The sequence below is a fragment of the Pipistrellus kuhlii genome, unplaced genomic scaffold, assembly GCF_014108245.1.
Source record: "Pipistrellus kuhlii isolate mPipKuh1 unplaced genomic scaffold, mPipKuh1.p scaffold_m20_p_13, whole genome shotgun sequence".
Taxonomy (NCBI): domain Eukaryota; kingdom Metazoa; phylum Chordata; class Mammalia; order Chiroptera; family Vespertilionidae; genus Pipistrellus; species Pipistrellus kuhlii.
Window position 1 is genome coordinate 24,928,828 of NW_023425438.1, and position 17,125 is coordinate 24,945,952.

Below are 17,125 nucleotides of genomic sequence, written 5' to 3' on the forward strand. Positions count from 1 at the left end.
ATCAGAGGTTAGTGAAGGCAGATGCCTTTGATTTTGTTGGAATGTAGTGAAGAGAGACTTTGAAGATATGGTATTGAAAAGAATGAACTGGAAGGGAGATGAGAGGGAGACAAATTATGAGGTCTCTGTAATAAACCAGGAACCTCAATATACTTAAAATTCTCTAAATTAGAACTTTCAGAATATAGTTTACTTTAAAATGATTTAACCACATTCTAAACAAGTTTCAGATGATTTGTGGTGTTCTCTAATGGAACTGGCACATAATATTGAAATCAGATTGCGGAGGATTATTTTAGCTCTAGGGCCAGATGCAGAGGCATATGTAAAGGTATGGGAGCCAACAAATATGTTGAGAAATGCAAATTCTCACGAGCGAAAGGATTTGGAATTCTACGTGGCAGCAGCTGATCAATATCCAAATTCTTTGGAGAGATAGGCTGCTTTAAATTAAGACTCCATATTAGCTCGCCAGGAAGTAAAATGTCCTGAGCATAAACTGTTTTAACCTAGACTCTCGATTCCAATAATTACATTCCAATAATTACGGGCTGTTTGTGATTAAGCCCCTAGGCAATTGGGATGTAGCTGAACAATAATCACAACTACAAAAATGTTATGATAGTGAACAGGAGTGACGTTTTCTTTTCTGTTTCCACTAACATAAAAGAATTTAGCCGAAACCGGTTTGGCTCAGTGGATAGAGCGTAGGCCTGCGGACTGAAAGGTCCTGGGTTCGATTCTGGTCAAGGGCATGCACCTTGGTTGCGGGCACAGCAGCTGGTCCATGTTTCTCTCTCATCGATGTTTCTAACTCTCTATCGCTCTCCCTTCCTCTCTGTAAAAAAAAAAAAAAAATCAATAAAATATATTTAAAAAGAAAAGAATTTAGATTTTAAAAAAGTGTCTTGTCCCAAAATAATGCCAGTTTTCACGTAGAATATGGATCCAGGCCCAAAGCCTTCCTGACTCCACGGAGGCGGTGGGGAGGATGCAGGCGTCCTCTGAAGAATTGGCTCAGAATCCCGACGGGCTTGGCAGGCGCTCACCAACCAGAGACTCTGCGGCCCGGAGCGAGCAGATCTTTCCTCCCAAAGCAGCCCTTCGGAGCACAGCGCCGGCCTTTATTTACAAACCCGGGGCGGGCGGTCCGGGCGGAGGGAGGGAGGGAGGGAGGGAGGGGCGGACCGCGGCGCAGGGCTCTCGGCCTCCGTCCTCGGCCCGCCGCCCCGCTCCCGCCCGCGGCCCCATTTGCCGCCGCCTGCGCGTGACCGGCGGGGCGCGCCCGGCCCCATGTGCCCCCTCCTGCCGGCGGCCGCGCCCCGAGCCCCGCTCCTCGCGCTCCGGCTCCTTCGCCGCGGGCTCGCCGCCGCCATGTCTACCGGGGGGCCCCTCAAGTCCGTGGACTACGAGGTGTTCGGGAGAGTGCAGGGTAGGGGACCCCCGCTGCGGGAGGCCGGGGAGAGGACCGGGAGCCGGGAGCCCCTGGGGCCGGGCCCTCCGCTGGGCCGTGACACAGCAGCCGAGGGGGCGGGGCTGGGGGGTGGGGCGGTGAGCCGCGCATGCGCCGGAGAAGCCGGGGAGCGGGGAGTGGGGAGGGAGGGTATAGGGGCCGGGCCATCCTCTACATTCCCCCCCCCCATTTTTTTTATTAAGGTATTTTGTGTACATATCTTACCATTGCCCCCCCCCACTCCCATACATGCCCTCACCTCCCAGAATTTTGCTTATATGCATGCATACAATTATGCTTATATGAATGCATACAAGTTATGCTTACATGATGCATACAAGTTATGCTTACATGCATGCATACAAATCCTTAGGTTGATCTCTTATCTTCCCCACCATCCTCTAGTTTTTATTTTATTTATTTTATTTTTTTACAGAGAGGAAGGGAGAGGGATAGAGAGTTAGAAACATAGATCAGCTGCCTCCTGCACACCCCCTACTGGGGATGTGCCAGCAACCAAGGTACATGCTCTTGACCAGAATGGAACCTGGGACCCTTCAGTCCACAGGCCAGCTGAGCCAAACCTTTAGGGCCTTCCTCTACTCTTTAATCTCCATATTTGGGGAGCTCCATGTTCCCCCTCCCCAACTTGTGTTGCGTTGGGGGCTTTGAGATGAAGATCAGTGGGCTGACCACCTGAGTTTTTAGAGGGTTTATAACCTGCATGGTTTATAAATTTTTTTCTGTTTCATTGCAGTTACATCTAGACTAACATATTCCTGAAAGTTTGAGAGGGACAATGATTAAGCTGTGCATGGGGTCTTTGATGTTGTACCAGCTCTCAGGTGAATGCTAATGGCACCCGTGCACATGGATTGTGGCCATCTGTTGGTTTCCCTGTGCTTTCGAAATGCACCAGTGTGTTTTTGACTGTGCTAGCTTCGTTTTAGGAGTGGCTAATTCCTTTTCTCACTAATTCCTTTTCTCATCTTTGTTCCTATAGCGTTTCACTTACAGTTCTGTTCTACTTCTTGATTTTATTTTAGTCCATTTATTTAGCTTTCCACTGCCGTTATTTATGTACCCATGTCAGTATCTCTCCTTAGACAATGAGGACAATATTTTGAAGGTCAAGCTGGTGGCTTGTTTTTATATCCCCTGCAGGCTGTGCTTGTGGTGGGGACTTCAGAAGTGTCTCAAATTAAAGTGCTTGGGAGAGTAGACTTGGAGGAAAAAAAAACCTTAGAGTGGTGGCCAGCTTAGCTATCTGAAAGATGCCGTGGTGTGTGGCTCCAGGGGACAGACCGTGGATGGACGGAGAAAGGTTGAAATGAGGCAGAATTTTATTCCACATAAAGAAGGCTCTTTCTAACCACTAAGGTGTTTACAGTCACTAAGGGCTGCTTTGTAAGGTGGTGACTGTCTGACTGACTGCATTCAAAACTGACACATGCAGTCAGATCCCAGCACAAAGGGGTGCCTTACAATAGGAACACTTGATTTTGCATGAAAGGAGGCTGACATCACATGATTTCTTGAATACCAGTATTCCTTTGTAGATTTAAAATAGTGTTTCCTCTGCAGTATTCACCTCAGTCGGAGTTTCTCAGGGACACATCTTTCCGTGAGTGAGGTGCCGTTACAGCTGATTGAGCCTCAGCTGAGCAGCATGTCATGCTCGAGTCTTTTATAACAGAAGGGCCTGATGTCTGTCCCAGTTTCCAGAGCAGCGTGTCTGTGAGAAACCTGTCATATCAGCTTCCTTGCTCTTTAGCAGCGGAGGTGGAAGCAGTGCAGAGAGGCCACAAAAGCCCGTGGGAACGTCTCCCACGCAGGCCGCGTCCCTGAGTGCTCTGCTCCAGCACGTGCCAATAGGCTGCAGAAAACCCGTCCCCACGTTCGCTTCTTGTTTCCTTTGTGTACCTCCTCCTGCTGCACCGTGTGCTTCAAACGAGGGATCAGGCTCTCGGAAAGACTCTGGGAAAACTCCAAGTGGATTATGGAGCTTTGAATGCTAATTCCTGCGTGGTTTGTTGCTTCACAAATTTAATGGGCTGGAGGTCCTGACACCTCTTGCTGCGAATTCCTTCCAAGGCTTTAAAATAGGGGTTGTGGTTGAGAGGCTGAATAAATAGCACCTCTCTTCATTGTGTGAGTTATTGATTGACTACTAAGACCAAGACTAAAGCAGAGCCCGGCTGGTGAGGCTCAGTGGGTGAGCATAGACCTAGGAACCCGGAGGTCCAGGTTACATTCCCAGTCAGGGCACATGCCCAGGTTTCTGGCTCGACCCCTAGTAGGGGGCGTGCAGAAGGCAGCCGATCAATGATCCTCTCATCATTGATGTTTCTCTCTCTTTCTCCCTCTCCCTGCCTCTCTGCAATCAATAAAAATATATTTTTAAAAAAATGATAAAGCAGGGTTTGGGGATATGGTGTGTTTCTTCAGGGAAGTGCACCTTGATGTAATCTGTACTGCCAAAGTAGACACAGCCACCAGGCGCTGGCAGGCCTCCCTGTGGGCAGAGCAGAAGGCATGACCTCTGAAGGTAACTCACTCCCAGGAGAAGGTGGGAAAGGAAGCACCTGGGCTGTGCCCGGTTCTACTTCCAAATTTACCCATTAGATTAGTCACTCCTCATCTCAGAGGAGGAATCAGAAACAGGGTAGGAGGGTAGAGAGTGGCCAAGGGTGGCACAGTGATGGATATTCCTCCTCAAAGAAGGAACTGTCATGAGGGCAAAGAAGCTTTCTCTTCCAGAAAGAAGTTATAAAGTCGAGAGGGAGCACAACTTGTTTAGTGCTGGTTGCAGCACTGCAAGATGATCTGGACTGCAGGGGTTTGGGTGCGGAGTGATAGGAGGTCAGGGAAGTGGTATGGTCCCAAACTGGGGAAGGACTGCTGCTCTCTCACAGGTAGAGGTGGGAAGGACCAACACCAGTCGGTCACTCTTTGACAGGAGCATCCCCAGCCAAGGTTTTTCCCCTTGTGCTCTCCCTACTCCTGACTGTAGGGTGACTGTGATTTGCACTCTAGCAGCCCTCCCAAAGCCTAGAGGGAAAGGCCAAGGAAGTCACAGGGGCCGTGGCCCTGAACATCCCAGAGGGAAGGGGACATGGGGAATGGGGAATGAATGGTAAAGGGAAGTGTTAGGGAGGGGCTCCTTTTGGGGTGATGGTTGCAAAATTCTGTGAATCTACTAAATATCACTGTAGATTTAGTATATGTTGAACACTTTAAAAGGGGATATTTCATATTATATAAATTATATCTCAATTTTCTGAAAAGTCACACACACACACACACACACACACACACACACAAAGGAAAGCAAAATACTCTCAGGTGCTGCTGGTCCATGGACCACTCTTGGAGCAGGAAAGAGCTGGATCAGATGTTTCCAATTTTTTCTGTTTACTTCAGTTGCATGCGCTTACTTTTCATGATGCTTAATATCAGGCAGCGCATCACTGTTGAGGAACTCAGAGGGGAATTTGCACAGTTCAGTGGTGACCAAGCCTTCAACTCTGTATGGGCCTCCCAGGATCTTCTCACTCTGAGGGTGAACGACCGTACACTTGCCCAGTTACGCTGTTTTCTCTCCTGTTTTGTCTCTCTTCTACATGGTCTGAAAATTTTCTTGAGTTTTTTTTTTTTTTTTTTTTTTTTTTTTGCACTTTCTTTGATATCTGCTAGCTAATGTCTTTCCTTCCATCTATATAACAGATTCCCTTTCAGATCAATTCCTCCACCTTTTATATGTAGCACTTAAAATATTTGTATAGCCCTACAAAAACTCAATTTGTGAGATTATCTTGTCTTTATTGCTTTACTACTCTTTTTCTTTACATTCTTTTGGTGCTACAGTACACTATCATTAGGAGACCAATGAAATCCCTTATTATAAATCCATTTAGAGAATTACATAAAATTACCTAACCCACTGAATCCTTCTGTATTTTCTTAACCAGGCTCAATTGCTGTATATTGAAGCAATATCTTTTGCCTGATTAATTCCCTGTGATTTCCCAAGTTTTTTCTTCTAATTTTCCCCCCAAATGATATATAATTTAAATTCAGTAACAGTCACTTCTTTTTTCTTTTTTTAAAACAAATATATTTTATTGATTTTTCACAGAGAGGAAGAGAGAGGGATAGAGAGTTAGAAACATCGATGAGAGAGAACCATCGATCAGCTGCCTCTTGCGCACCCACTACTGGGGATGTGCCTGCAACCAAGGTATATGCCCTTGCCCGGAATCGAACCCAGGACCTTTCAGTCTGCAGGCCGACACTCTATCCACTGAGCCAAACCGGTCCCGGCACAGTCACCTCTTTTAAAAATAATTTTATTGATTTCAGAGAGGAAGGGAGAGGAGAGAGAGAGCTAGAAACATCAATAATGCCTCACAATGGGGATTGAGCCTTCAATCCAGGTATGTGGCCTGACTGGGAAACAACCGTGACCTCCTGGTTCATAGGGCAGCGCTCAACCACTGGGCACCACTGGGCAACACAGGCTGGGCTAACATTCACCCTTTTTAGCGAACAGTTTCATGGGGTTTGAAACATGCAGACGGTCATGTAACCGCCGCAGTGGAGATATACAGAGCCATGCCATCATCCCCCAGAGTTCCCTGGTGCCCCTTTGCGCTCCACTCTCCCCTCCCAGACCTTGGCAACTGATGCTTCCTGTCCCTGTAGTTTGCCTTTTCCAGAATGTGGTATTCACATTAAAACAGAAACATTTTATTACATTTCAACTTGGATTTAGTCCTTGTCTTTAAAGAAGGAATTCTAAGAGCTGAGGACAGGTAAATGTGATGTCAGATATACTCAACTGACCTTGCAATAAGCATTTGATTTTAGTTAGCATTTTAAAATAGACTAAATATACTCTTTGGCATTTTATTATACTTTGAATGAAATATTAAAATAAAATGAGATATTCAGGTTACTAATTTTTTCCCAAAAGCAATCTTCCCTTTACCTTTTTATTTTACAAGAAAATAAAAATTTACAACACATTTTGAATATATTCAGACATTAAAATTTTGTTCATTTCATTTATGTACTATTGAATAAAATAGATGAAAATTAAGTTAGGAAATATATGATTTTATAAAAAGTAGACAAGCTGACTTTATTTTTATCTTTCTTTTATACAGGTGTCTGCTTCAGGATGGTAAGTCAACACAATCTGCTTTTGGTGTGTGTGTGGGGGGGTGCATTTTTTTCTCCCACAGTTATTTCGAATCACAAACATAAAGCAGCTTTCTACTTAGTACTGGCCTATTGCTTATTTCCCATCCTTGACAGCAAATAAAAATGTATTTTTATTTCTTCACATACACATTACTGGTTGAGATTTTTATTAGAGCTGGCTTTACAAAGTATATTAAAAACATTACAGTGTTCTTAGCCTTTAGCTAATATTTTCTGTGAATTTCAAAATACCTCTCTGGAGGTGGTTACGTTAAACCTTTTGATTAGGTATGTTAATACAAAATATGGGATCTTCCACTTGTTCTGGATGGAAGAAACCCTCTACCCAAGGGCACGTGTCTCGAATTGCATAATGATACGTGCTCTTGTTGCATAAGGTAGTGGTCCCCAGGTTTTTACACTTTAAAACTACTTGTTGCCTTTAAAAGCTTGATTTTGTTATCATACTCCTTTCCTAAAAGTTAAATGTGACTTGTGTTTTCACTGACTTATCTGAGCTGGCAGACACTAGGCTAGGTCTCTGTTCCTAACCTCTGAGTACTCAAACATGTTCCACCTGTATGTCTCCACATTTTGAGATAGGTGTATCCTCTACAGGTCAGGTTTCTCCTGCTTCGTTATTACCTATGAGAGCTTGACTTATTTTCAAAACCAGCTCTTACATCACCCTACCATCTTGGTCTGCGTTGCTTCATATTGTGTGGAACGTAGAGAGAGAACGTAGAGAAGACCCTGGCTTCCAAACAGAAGAACATGTTTTTAAAAAGTTCTAGTAGTTAGAATGGGTCCACAAGAATTTTAGTATGATGTAGTTAAAATGACTCAAAATAAAAATTTTGCTAGGTTTTGCCCTGGCTGGTGTGGCTGGTTGGGCATCACCCAGTGCACCAAAAGGTTTGCAGTTAGATTCCTGGTCAAGGCACATGCCCAGGTTTCAGACTCGATCCCCAGTAGAGGGAGTAAGGAGACAGCCCATCGATGTTTTGCTCTTACATCGATATTTCTTTCTCTCCCTCTCCCTTCCTCTCTTTCTCTAAAAATAAATTTAAACAAAATTAAAAAAAAAAATTTCTAGGTTTTTATTTGCCAGTAGCATAAGTGAATTTGGAACTAAGAAAAGAACTAAAAACACACACAACCTATTAAGAATAATAGGAAGCCCTAGCTGGTTTGGCCCAGCGATAGAGCATCAGTCTATGGACTGAAGGGTCCCGGGTTCAATTCTGGTCAAGGGCACAGGCCCAATTTTTGAGCTCGATCCCCAGAAGGGGGCGTGCAGGAGGCAGCTGGTCAATAATTCCCTCTCATCATTGATGTTTCTATATCTGCCTCTCCCTTCCTTTCTAAAATCAATACAAATATATTTTAAAAAAGAATAATAGGAAAAGTAAATTTACATAGAGAATTATAACATTTGTTATAATTCAGAAAACAACAGAATATTTTAATCCAGTACTTTACTATTGCTTATACCTAAATCATCATTTGAAACCCAGATTAACAATGTAATTTTGTGTTAGCTAATGCAAAGGAATGCAACTGAATTTTATGAATCCCCAAACACATCATAAAAACTGTGTTTTGAAGTAATTCCCAGGATTAGTTATTTTCTCACAGCATGCTTGTCTTTACTGAAAGTGGAATTTAACAAAAATTCCACTTAAGTGAAGTTTCTTATAAATAGACGTATTAATTACTGTTGTTCAGTTGTACAATTTTAGGAAAAAGTTATCAGCTTAGTGCTTGTTGAACGTTAGAATCAAGTGCTATGAATTCTGACTTTTGATGCTGGACTTTCTTTCGTTTTCTCCTGGAACCAGTACACAGAAGGCGAGGCTAAGAAGATAGGAGTGGTTGGCTGGGTGAAGAATACCAACAAAGGCACTGTGACAGGTCAGGTGCAAGGCCCTGAGGAGAAAGTCAACTCCATGTAAGTAGCAAGACCCATACCACACTCATGCACTTTATGAACTTATTTTAATGTTTCCTTGGATAGTAGGAATACAGCATCGATGTACCAAATTCGGTTTGCAGATTATAACTAAACTGACATGCTCTTTTAGGCAGACCAACAAAGAAATTCTCAGAATTGGGAATGGAATTCTGCATTTAGGATTGGATTTCCCATGTGAACAGGCTCTCAAAAAGATCATTGGCACCACTCTCCAGTCTCTATGAATTGTGTTTTAATTCTCCTGTGACACGTGAGAAATATCCAGGATCCACATATCTCTCATTTGAAGTGGTTGTGATAGAAGCATATCCCTTAAGATGCTTGAAGTTCTTCCCCCCATCCCCAATATATTTTATTGATTTCAGAGAGGAAGAGAGAGGGAGAGAGAGATAGAAACATCAATGATGAAAGAGGATCACTGATCAGCTGCCTCCTGCATGCCCCCTACTGGGGATCAAACCCACTATCCAGGCATGTGCCCGATTGGAAATTGAACATTCAACCACTGAGCACACCAGCCAGGCTGAAGTTCTTTTTAAAAAAAAATATATTTTATTGATTTTGTACAGAGCGGAAGGGAGAGAGATAGAGAGTTAGAAACATCAATGAGAGAGAGAGTCATCGATCAGCTGCCTCCTGCACACCCCCCACTGGGGATATGCCCGCAACCAAGGTACATGCCCTTGACCAGAATCGAACCCAGGACTCCTCAGTCCCCAAGCCGACGCTCTATCCTTTGAGCCAAACCGGCTTCGGCAAGGCTGAAGTTCTTAAAGTAGCCTTCAAGGCAAAAAGATTATCATCTTTTTATTGTTTATTGAGATCTTGCTCCCAACATGTCATCAGTTTGGCTGAAATAAACGCATAAAAATTCTAAAAAAATAAATTAAAAAAATCTAATTGTAATTTTATTTTTACTATCAGTGAAAGTATGTTTAATGCACTCTATGGTTACCATAACATGAGTCCTTGCCCACCAAAGGAGATCAAATTCAGAAATACAGGAAAAAGTGCCCTGTCATTTTCAAAGGCCTTTTTCCCCCCCAGGTTTGTAAATTCTACTACTGTCTGCAGTCTTTGTAAAAAACTAAATAAAATAAATAGCTAACATTTATTGGACATATGCAATATGTTAGGCAGTATGCTAAACACTTTATATAGATTATCTTATGTAATTTTACAAGGGTCTTATAAGGGAGGTGCTAATTAATACCCAATGTATTTTCTTTCATTGTTTGCAATTTATCTTTGTTTTCACTGCTTAATATTTTCAGATTTAAAAAGCAATGCTTTTTTGTTTATTGTAATAGGTGAAATAGTAAGATACAGAGAGTATAAAAACAAAGCTGGTAATCTGCTCCCTTCCCCTCTGCTTCCTTCCCTTTGGGTAACCCGTGCCAACTTTCCAAAGCTTTCACTTTCATTTAAAAGTGTTTAAGCCTGACCAGTGTTGCTCAGTGGTCAGAGTGTTAGCCCATGCACCAAAGGGTCTCGGGTTCGATTCCTGGTCAAGGGCATGTACCTGGGCTACAGGTTTGATCCCCAGACCCAGTCAGGGCTTGTGAGGCAGCCAGTGGATGATTCTTGCTCACATTGATAATTCTTTCTCTCTCTCTCTCCCACACCCTTCCTCCCTTCCATTCTCTCTAAAAATCAATGGAAAAAATATCCTCAGGTGAGGATTAAGCACAAAAAAAGGTATTTAAGCATACATTTATAATTAGGGTTTTGCTTGCTTTTGCTGAAATAGAATACTTAATGCATATTTTTCTGTAATTAGTTTTGTTGTTTGATGGACAGTCATCAGTAAATGTATAACTACCAACTCCTTATTTTTCTCATTTTTTTTATTTATAGATACTTACTTGTGCTTGTCTGTAAAACTGCACCCCAACTTGAAAAGTGGGGTACAAATATTCAATATTATTAAATGTTAATGGAAAACAATATTTTTGGGAAGGATTGTCACAACATGCACAAAAGATTGTAACACTTATAGGATTTAATATTGTAAAGGACTAATAGTTCACTGCACAAGGAAATGTCAAATGACTAGGAGGGAGATTGAGGATGGGGACTCTGAAGGAGGGACACTCATGCCAATTATGTTAAATCCTAATCCATGTTGTAGCAGATTTCTGATTAACATCAGTGCAATTGTATTACACATTCTGCTCATTTTTTCTTCCTTGCACATCCCTGCCCCTCCCCCGTCACACTGCCAGTAATCCGTGCTAGCAACTTGGTGTATTTCCTTCTGTATTTGCTCCGTGCTCACTTTCATGTGCACGTGTCACACACACACACACACACACACACACACACACTGGGCGGCACATACTTTTGGGTTGTAATCAGTGTTTGTTTTTTAAAAATGGGATTATTATATATGCATTTCTCTGTATCTCACTTTTATCATTAAAAAATACACCCAGAGCCGAAACCGGTTCGGCTCAGTGGTTAGAGTATCAGCCTGCAGACTGAGGGGTCCCAGGTTCGATTTCAGTCAAGGGCATGTGCCTTGATTGCGGGCACATCCCCAGTGGGGGGTGTGCAAGAGGCAGCTGATCGATGTTTCTCTCTCATCGATGTTTCTAACTTTCTATCCCTCTCCCTTCTTCTCTATAAAAAATGAATAAAATATATTTTAAAAACTAAATAAATAAATAAAAAATAGACCCAGAAAAATATATCCAAGTTAAATGGTATAGCTCTAAAGTATTCTTTTTAATAGCTGCTTATTATTCTACAGTATAAATGTACCATTATTTATTACCTTATTGTTGGGAACTCATCTTGTTTCCTTGTGTGTTTTTGTTTTTGTTTTGGCCATAAGAGCAATACTATAATAATCGTTTTATTGGTGATTTTATTTTTATGGGATAGATTCCCAGGAATATGATTTGTTGGTTGAAGTGTCTGTGTAGTATTCATTTAAAAATATTTGTCAGACTGCTTTCAAAACAGTTCTAAACAAATTACATTATTTTTCTCTTTATCCTGTCAGCAATTTTTCTTTTATCTGATTGGGGACAGAGTAATATACGGCTTTTTATTATTATTTGCATTTTTAACTTTTATAAACTCAAATATGGCTCTCTTTTCTTTCTGGTTAATAAACAGACTGTAAAAGTTGTTTCCTAGGTTTCCTTCTAACTTTTTGATGCTTTATTTATTACATTGCTTATTTACTCCATCTGGAATTTGTTTTTATTTTATGAGATTGGGGACTGACTATATTCTACCAGATGGATAGCCAGTTGTGCCAGCACTGTTTTATTAAATAATCACTCTTTCCCATTGAATTGGAATACATTTGTGTCATATATATTAAAATCTCATATCAACTGGGTTTTATTTCTGGATTCTCTCTTCTACTGATTATATGCCTAGAGTAATGTTCCATATTGATTTAATTAAAGTGGCTTTCTAGTATGTCTTCTTTCTTTTTCATTCATTTACTTGTTTTATTGGGTATTTTCTTTCTGAACTTTAAGATATTTTTATCCATTTAATTGGAATTACATTTGTGTTATTGAAAACTTACCTTATTGCCTTATAAATATGCTTTTAAAAATAAACTTCATTTTTAGAAGTTTTAGATTTACAGAAAAATTGTGAAGATAGAACAGTTTCCATTTATTCTCTACCCAGTTTTCCCTGTTAACATTTTACATTAGTACAATATGATGTATGTTACAATTAATCCATATTGATGCATTAGTATTAACTACTATCTATATATAGTTCATTCATATTTTCTCAGCATTTACCCAATGTTCCTTTTCTCTTTTAGGAACTCAAATTTAACTTGATTTTTAATTCTAAATTTTTATGATATTAAGAAGCTTGATATTCATTTATCCAATCTAAGAAGATGGATGTCTTTTCATTTGCTCAAATTTTTATTTATTTACTTTTAAAAATATATTTTTATTGATTTCAGTGAGGAAAGAGAGGGAGAAAGAGAGGTAGAAACAATGATGAGAGAGAATCATTGATTGGCTGCCTCCTGAACGCCCCCTACTGGGGATCCAGCCTGCAACCCAGACATGTGCCCTTGATTGGGATCAGGAATCAAACCTGGGACCCTTCAGTCCACAGGCGGACGCTCCATCTACTGAGCCAAACTAGCTAGGGCTGCTCAGATTTTTAAATTTACCCTTCAATATGATTTTATAGTTGTCATCATATGCTCTTCTTGCTGAGTTTCTTCCTAAGCTAGGTATGTGCCTTGATCAGGAACTGAACATGCCACCTCTTTTGCTTTACTGGACCGTGCTCCAGCCAGCTGAGCCACTGGCCAGGCCTCTAGCGTCCTTTCAGTCCATTCATCTCCCTATTTATTTAGGTGCTACGGTTGTATATTTCAATTATGTATTTTAAACCTGACAAGACATTAATATTTTTTAAAGCAAATATTTTTTGAAGCTGGGGACTTCCATATATTCGACATTTTTGTTGCTTTTCCCCCCTTCCTAATTCTTTGGTCTTCTGTGTAGGAATATTTTCATTCTGCTAAAATATGTTCTTAAAGTAGTTTATTTAATATGAGCCTGCTGGTGATGTGTTGTCTCAGGTTTTGTTAGTTCTACATGTTTTTATTTTACTTTCGTTCTTGAAAAATATCTGCTTTGCTGTGTATAGAATTCTAACAGGGTAGGTATCCCCCCCCCCAGTATTCTATGGATCTACTATTTAGTGTTCTGTCTCTCATTGTGGCTGTCAGTTTTACACGTTGCTTCTTTAAAGTAACTTAGCTACATTTAGGACGGCAACAATAGTAAAATTGCCGTTTACAATTTGCAATAATAAATATAGCATTAGGCCTGTCCGTTGGTTTAGGTTTGTTTTCTCCGGTAAAGTTTAGTTCTCACATTGCCGAGAAGGCATGAGGTCGGGGTTCATCCAGGGCTGGTATTGCCAGAGGTGAGAGAGCAGGGACTTGAGGGTATTTACAAGGGTGTGACTGTCACGATGAATTTTGGGATTTTGTTTGGACAAGAAGAGAAATGAATTGGGAGTAAATGGTTGGGCAGTGAGAAATGGTAGCCTTTGTGGGTTTTGGGTCTAACCAGCTGTCACCGCTCTCGGGCACTGTTTCATGGCACCAGTTCCAGAGTCGGTGGAGTCCGCTCAGGAAGGAAGGGCTGGAGGGGCGGGTGTGGAACATCCCTGATGCCTCTTGCTCCTCTGTGACTGAGGGTCCAGTGTGGATAGGCTCCTTCCCTGACTCCCCCACCTCCATTCCCACCCCCACCCCCCGTGTCCATTGGGTCTGTAAGTGGACTGCATCTGAGCATTTCCAAGTGGAAAATCCTTCCTGAAAGATAGTGAAATTTTTTTCATATTTTGGTGTTGTCATGACTCTCTTTTACAGCTTTTTATTATGGGTGTTCAAATATATACATGAATAGGGAGAACAGGACAATGAGCCCCAGGTGTCTAGAACCCAGTTTCAGTGACATTGAATTTCTGACTTTCTTGTTTCCCATATTCCTCCAACTTTGTTGTTGTTCGACTATTTAAAGCAAATTTCCTGTATCATATTATTCATCTGTAAGTTAGCTTGAATAATATGAAGCTGCCAAATTTGGATAACATTTTTACCTATAAAATGGCAATTTCAGATCGTTTAATCTAATATTGTCCTATGTTTTTCTAACAGAAGTACTATGAACCTATTGATATATTTTTCTAAACCCCACAGCAGATCTATCTCCAAATGCCAAAGCGCATCCCATATCAGTGGCCCTCACCCTGGGAGCTGGTCTTCCTCTTGGTTTTGGTTTAAGCCTGTTCCACACCAGGAGTGGGTTCCTGTCTCCTCAGTCATACGTTTTCATCTTTCTTGGTTTAATCCCTGGTTTTATTCAAACACAATTCTCTATAAACTTCCCAAGGAAAAGTGCATGAGATAACAAAAAAACAAAAAAAATGTCTTATTGCCTACCTTTATTTGCTCTCATACCTGATGGTTTGTTATAAAAATCTATGCCAAAAATAATCTCCCATTCAGAATTTTAAAGGCATAGCTCCATAACATCTTGTGTTGCTGTTGAGAGCTTTGATATCATTCCCACACACAGGAGTGAGAGTTACGCCTGTTTATTCCTTTCAGAAAGCTTTTAAGATGTTCATCTTATCCCTGTTTCTGCATTTCCACAATCCGTTGTTCATGTTTTAATTTCACTTTAAATGCTGGGCTCTTGGAAGAAGAGAGTTGTCCTTTTTTTTTTTTTTTTTTTTTTTTTTTTGACAATTTTCTTTCCCTCTCTCTTCTTGGGTCTCCTCTTTTGAAACTTCTATCAATATATGGACCTGATCCTCTAATTTTCAACTTTTCTCACTAGTTCCCAAACTATTATCTGGGAAGCAGCCTCAACTTTGTCTTCCATTCTCCCCTATTGATTTTTTTTCTTTCTATTGCTATATTTTAATTTTTCTACTTTATAGCATCTTGTTTTTTTTCATCTCTCTCTGAGGATATTGTGTGTGTGTTTCTTTTTGAAGTTTTCTTCTGCTTTTTGCATTGTTTCTGGTTCCTCTAACTTCCTTTTCTTTTACCTCTCCTTGCCTTTTCTTTGTTTTCTGTTTTGCTCCTCTCTTTCATTCTGCAGACTTTCCTTACAGTCATATTTTCAGCAACTTACTCATGAATATGAGCAGACAGCCAGGAATAAACAGACTTTTAAGGAAATTTTCCAACATGTAATTGTAGACTTGTTGGCTCGAGGAATAGTGGTGACTGATGGAGAGCTGGCCTTCTTGTTGGGGGACCTCCAAATGTTAAATTAAAAGGTCTTGTTGTCTGCAGTCCCTTGTCCCTTCAAACCCCAAGTCTTCTGTGGGTTACAATTGTTTTTTGTTTTGTTTTTGCTTCTGTAGCCACTTTGGCTATGATGTCCTTTGTTTTTCTGTGTTGTTGATTCCTCCTCCATCTGTTTTCCTTCTGATTTGTTGAAATATCCTTTTCAGGTTATAGTTTTGTATCAGCTAGGAATATGTTCAGCTGTAAGTTATTAGAAAACCAGACTTAAAATGGATAAAACAAGTTAAGGGTTCTTTTTTCTCAGTAACAAGAAATCTGGAGGTAGGTGGTTACTGGCCTTTGGCTCAGTAGCTCAGTGATATAAGGACCAACCTCTGTGGTTCTCTTGGCCTTTCCCTCCTGGTCAGAAATGGAGAAGTACAGCAGCGCATAACATCCAAGGCAGGAGAAGGCAGGAAGGGGTAAGGATTGTGCTGTGTTCCCTGAACTTGGTTGTCATCAGTAAGTGGCCAGTGTTTGAAGCCATATACATGGTTGGGTTTTTGCAGGGAGAGCTCATGTGATGACAGGCCAGCAGGAACCCGACACCAGAAAATGTAAATCAAACGTTTTATCATGTTTTAGCAAGCATGATAAAATGCCATTACAATGAAAAATATTTAGATTTTAAAGAATGAATCTATTCCTCCAGCATCTACTATGTGCACTACAGTGTTTAAGGTACTGAATTCTCAAAAAATTAAACCACAGTAAGAGAAGTTACGGAAATAGGTTGTAAGGACAGAATAAATGTGGTGCATTTATAAACTATATGAATATTGCCTTATTTTCTACTAGTTACTAAAAACCTTTTTTAGTTTTTTTTAAATCATATTTTAGAGTACTATGACAATATGTCACAGAAATCAAAGTTAAATTGCCTTTAAAAGTACAGGTATGATTTCTTCCCAAGTTATTGAAATGTAGAATTCAAAAGGGATCAACATTACAGGTAGCCTGGCTATGATTATAACAATCCTGCTTTGTTTTGCTAAGGAGCTAGCAGCATCCAAGAACACACTGCAAGGGTGTGTGTGTGTGTGTGTGTGTGTGTGTGTGTGTGTGTGTCTTCTTCCCCATCTGTGTTTTATTTTCTCAGAAACAATGACTGATGGCTTTCTTTAGCAATTTGCATTATATGTTTTGAATTGTAGAGGTAGATTCTGCCAACATTTTTGATGCATAGAAACCATTTTGAATTTACAGTTTTATTAAACCTATTTTTTCCAAAACTACAAAAAATATTTTGTTTCTTGGCAATCATTTTAAATTAATGTGTAGAGTTATGACACTGAGCATAGATCTTTGATTAAATCTACACAAAATATATTTTTCTTAAAGACTAAGTAGTAATTTTGCAAAACACACACACACACACACACACACACACACCCCCCACACACACACCAAAAACAACCACCAAAAAAATCCCCCCATAAAACTGAAAATATTTGAATTTGGAGACAGTGAGCCACATTATAAAAGTCAAATTATATCTTGGTTGCTGCATATTTTTCAAACTATATGTCATGCACTTCAAAGCATCATTCACAGACTGGGGTATGTATAAAAGAGGATGGTCAAATACGCCATAATACTAGGAATGCTTGGCGGCACTGGGGATATTTAGGCTGGAAAAAAGAATACTTGAGGGAATAACGATAGCTTACTTCTGAAGGAT

At 40.5% G+C, this 17,125-nt stretch overlaps 1 protein-coding gene across 6 annotated transcripts in view; it reads left to right on the plus strand.

Moving 5' to 3' along the window:
* The window catches only part of ACYP2 (acylphosphatase 2), a 137,142-nt gene that overhangs the window by 54,578 nt on the left and 65,439 nt on the right, over positions 1–17,125 (plus strand). For 3 of the 6 annotated variants that reach the window (XM_045580748.1, XM_036435324.2, XM_036435325.2), the window contains 2 exons: positions 6,622–6,638; positions 8,500–8,609. In XM_045580748.1, the coding sequence (XP_045436704.1) occupies positions 6,636–6,638; positions 8,500–8,609 (113 nt within the window). In that variant the 5' untranslated portion in view covers positions 6,622–6,635. Of the gene's footprint in view, positions 1–1,198; positions 1,433–6,621; positions 6,639–8,499; positions 8,610–8,742; positions 8,873–17,125 lie in introns of those variants that run through there. The other 3 variants (XM_045580746.1, XM_045580747.1, XM_036435323.2) reach the window with 3 other exon arrangements.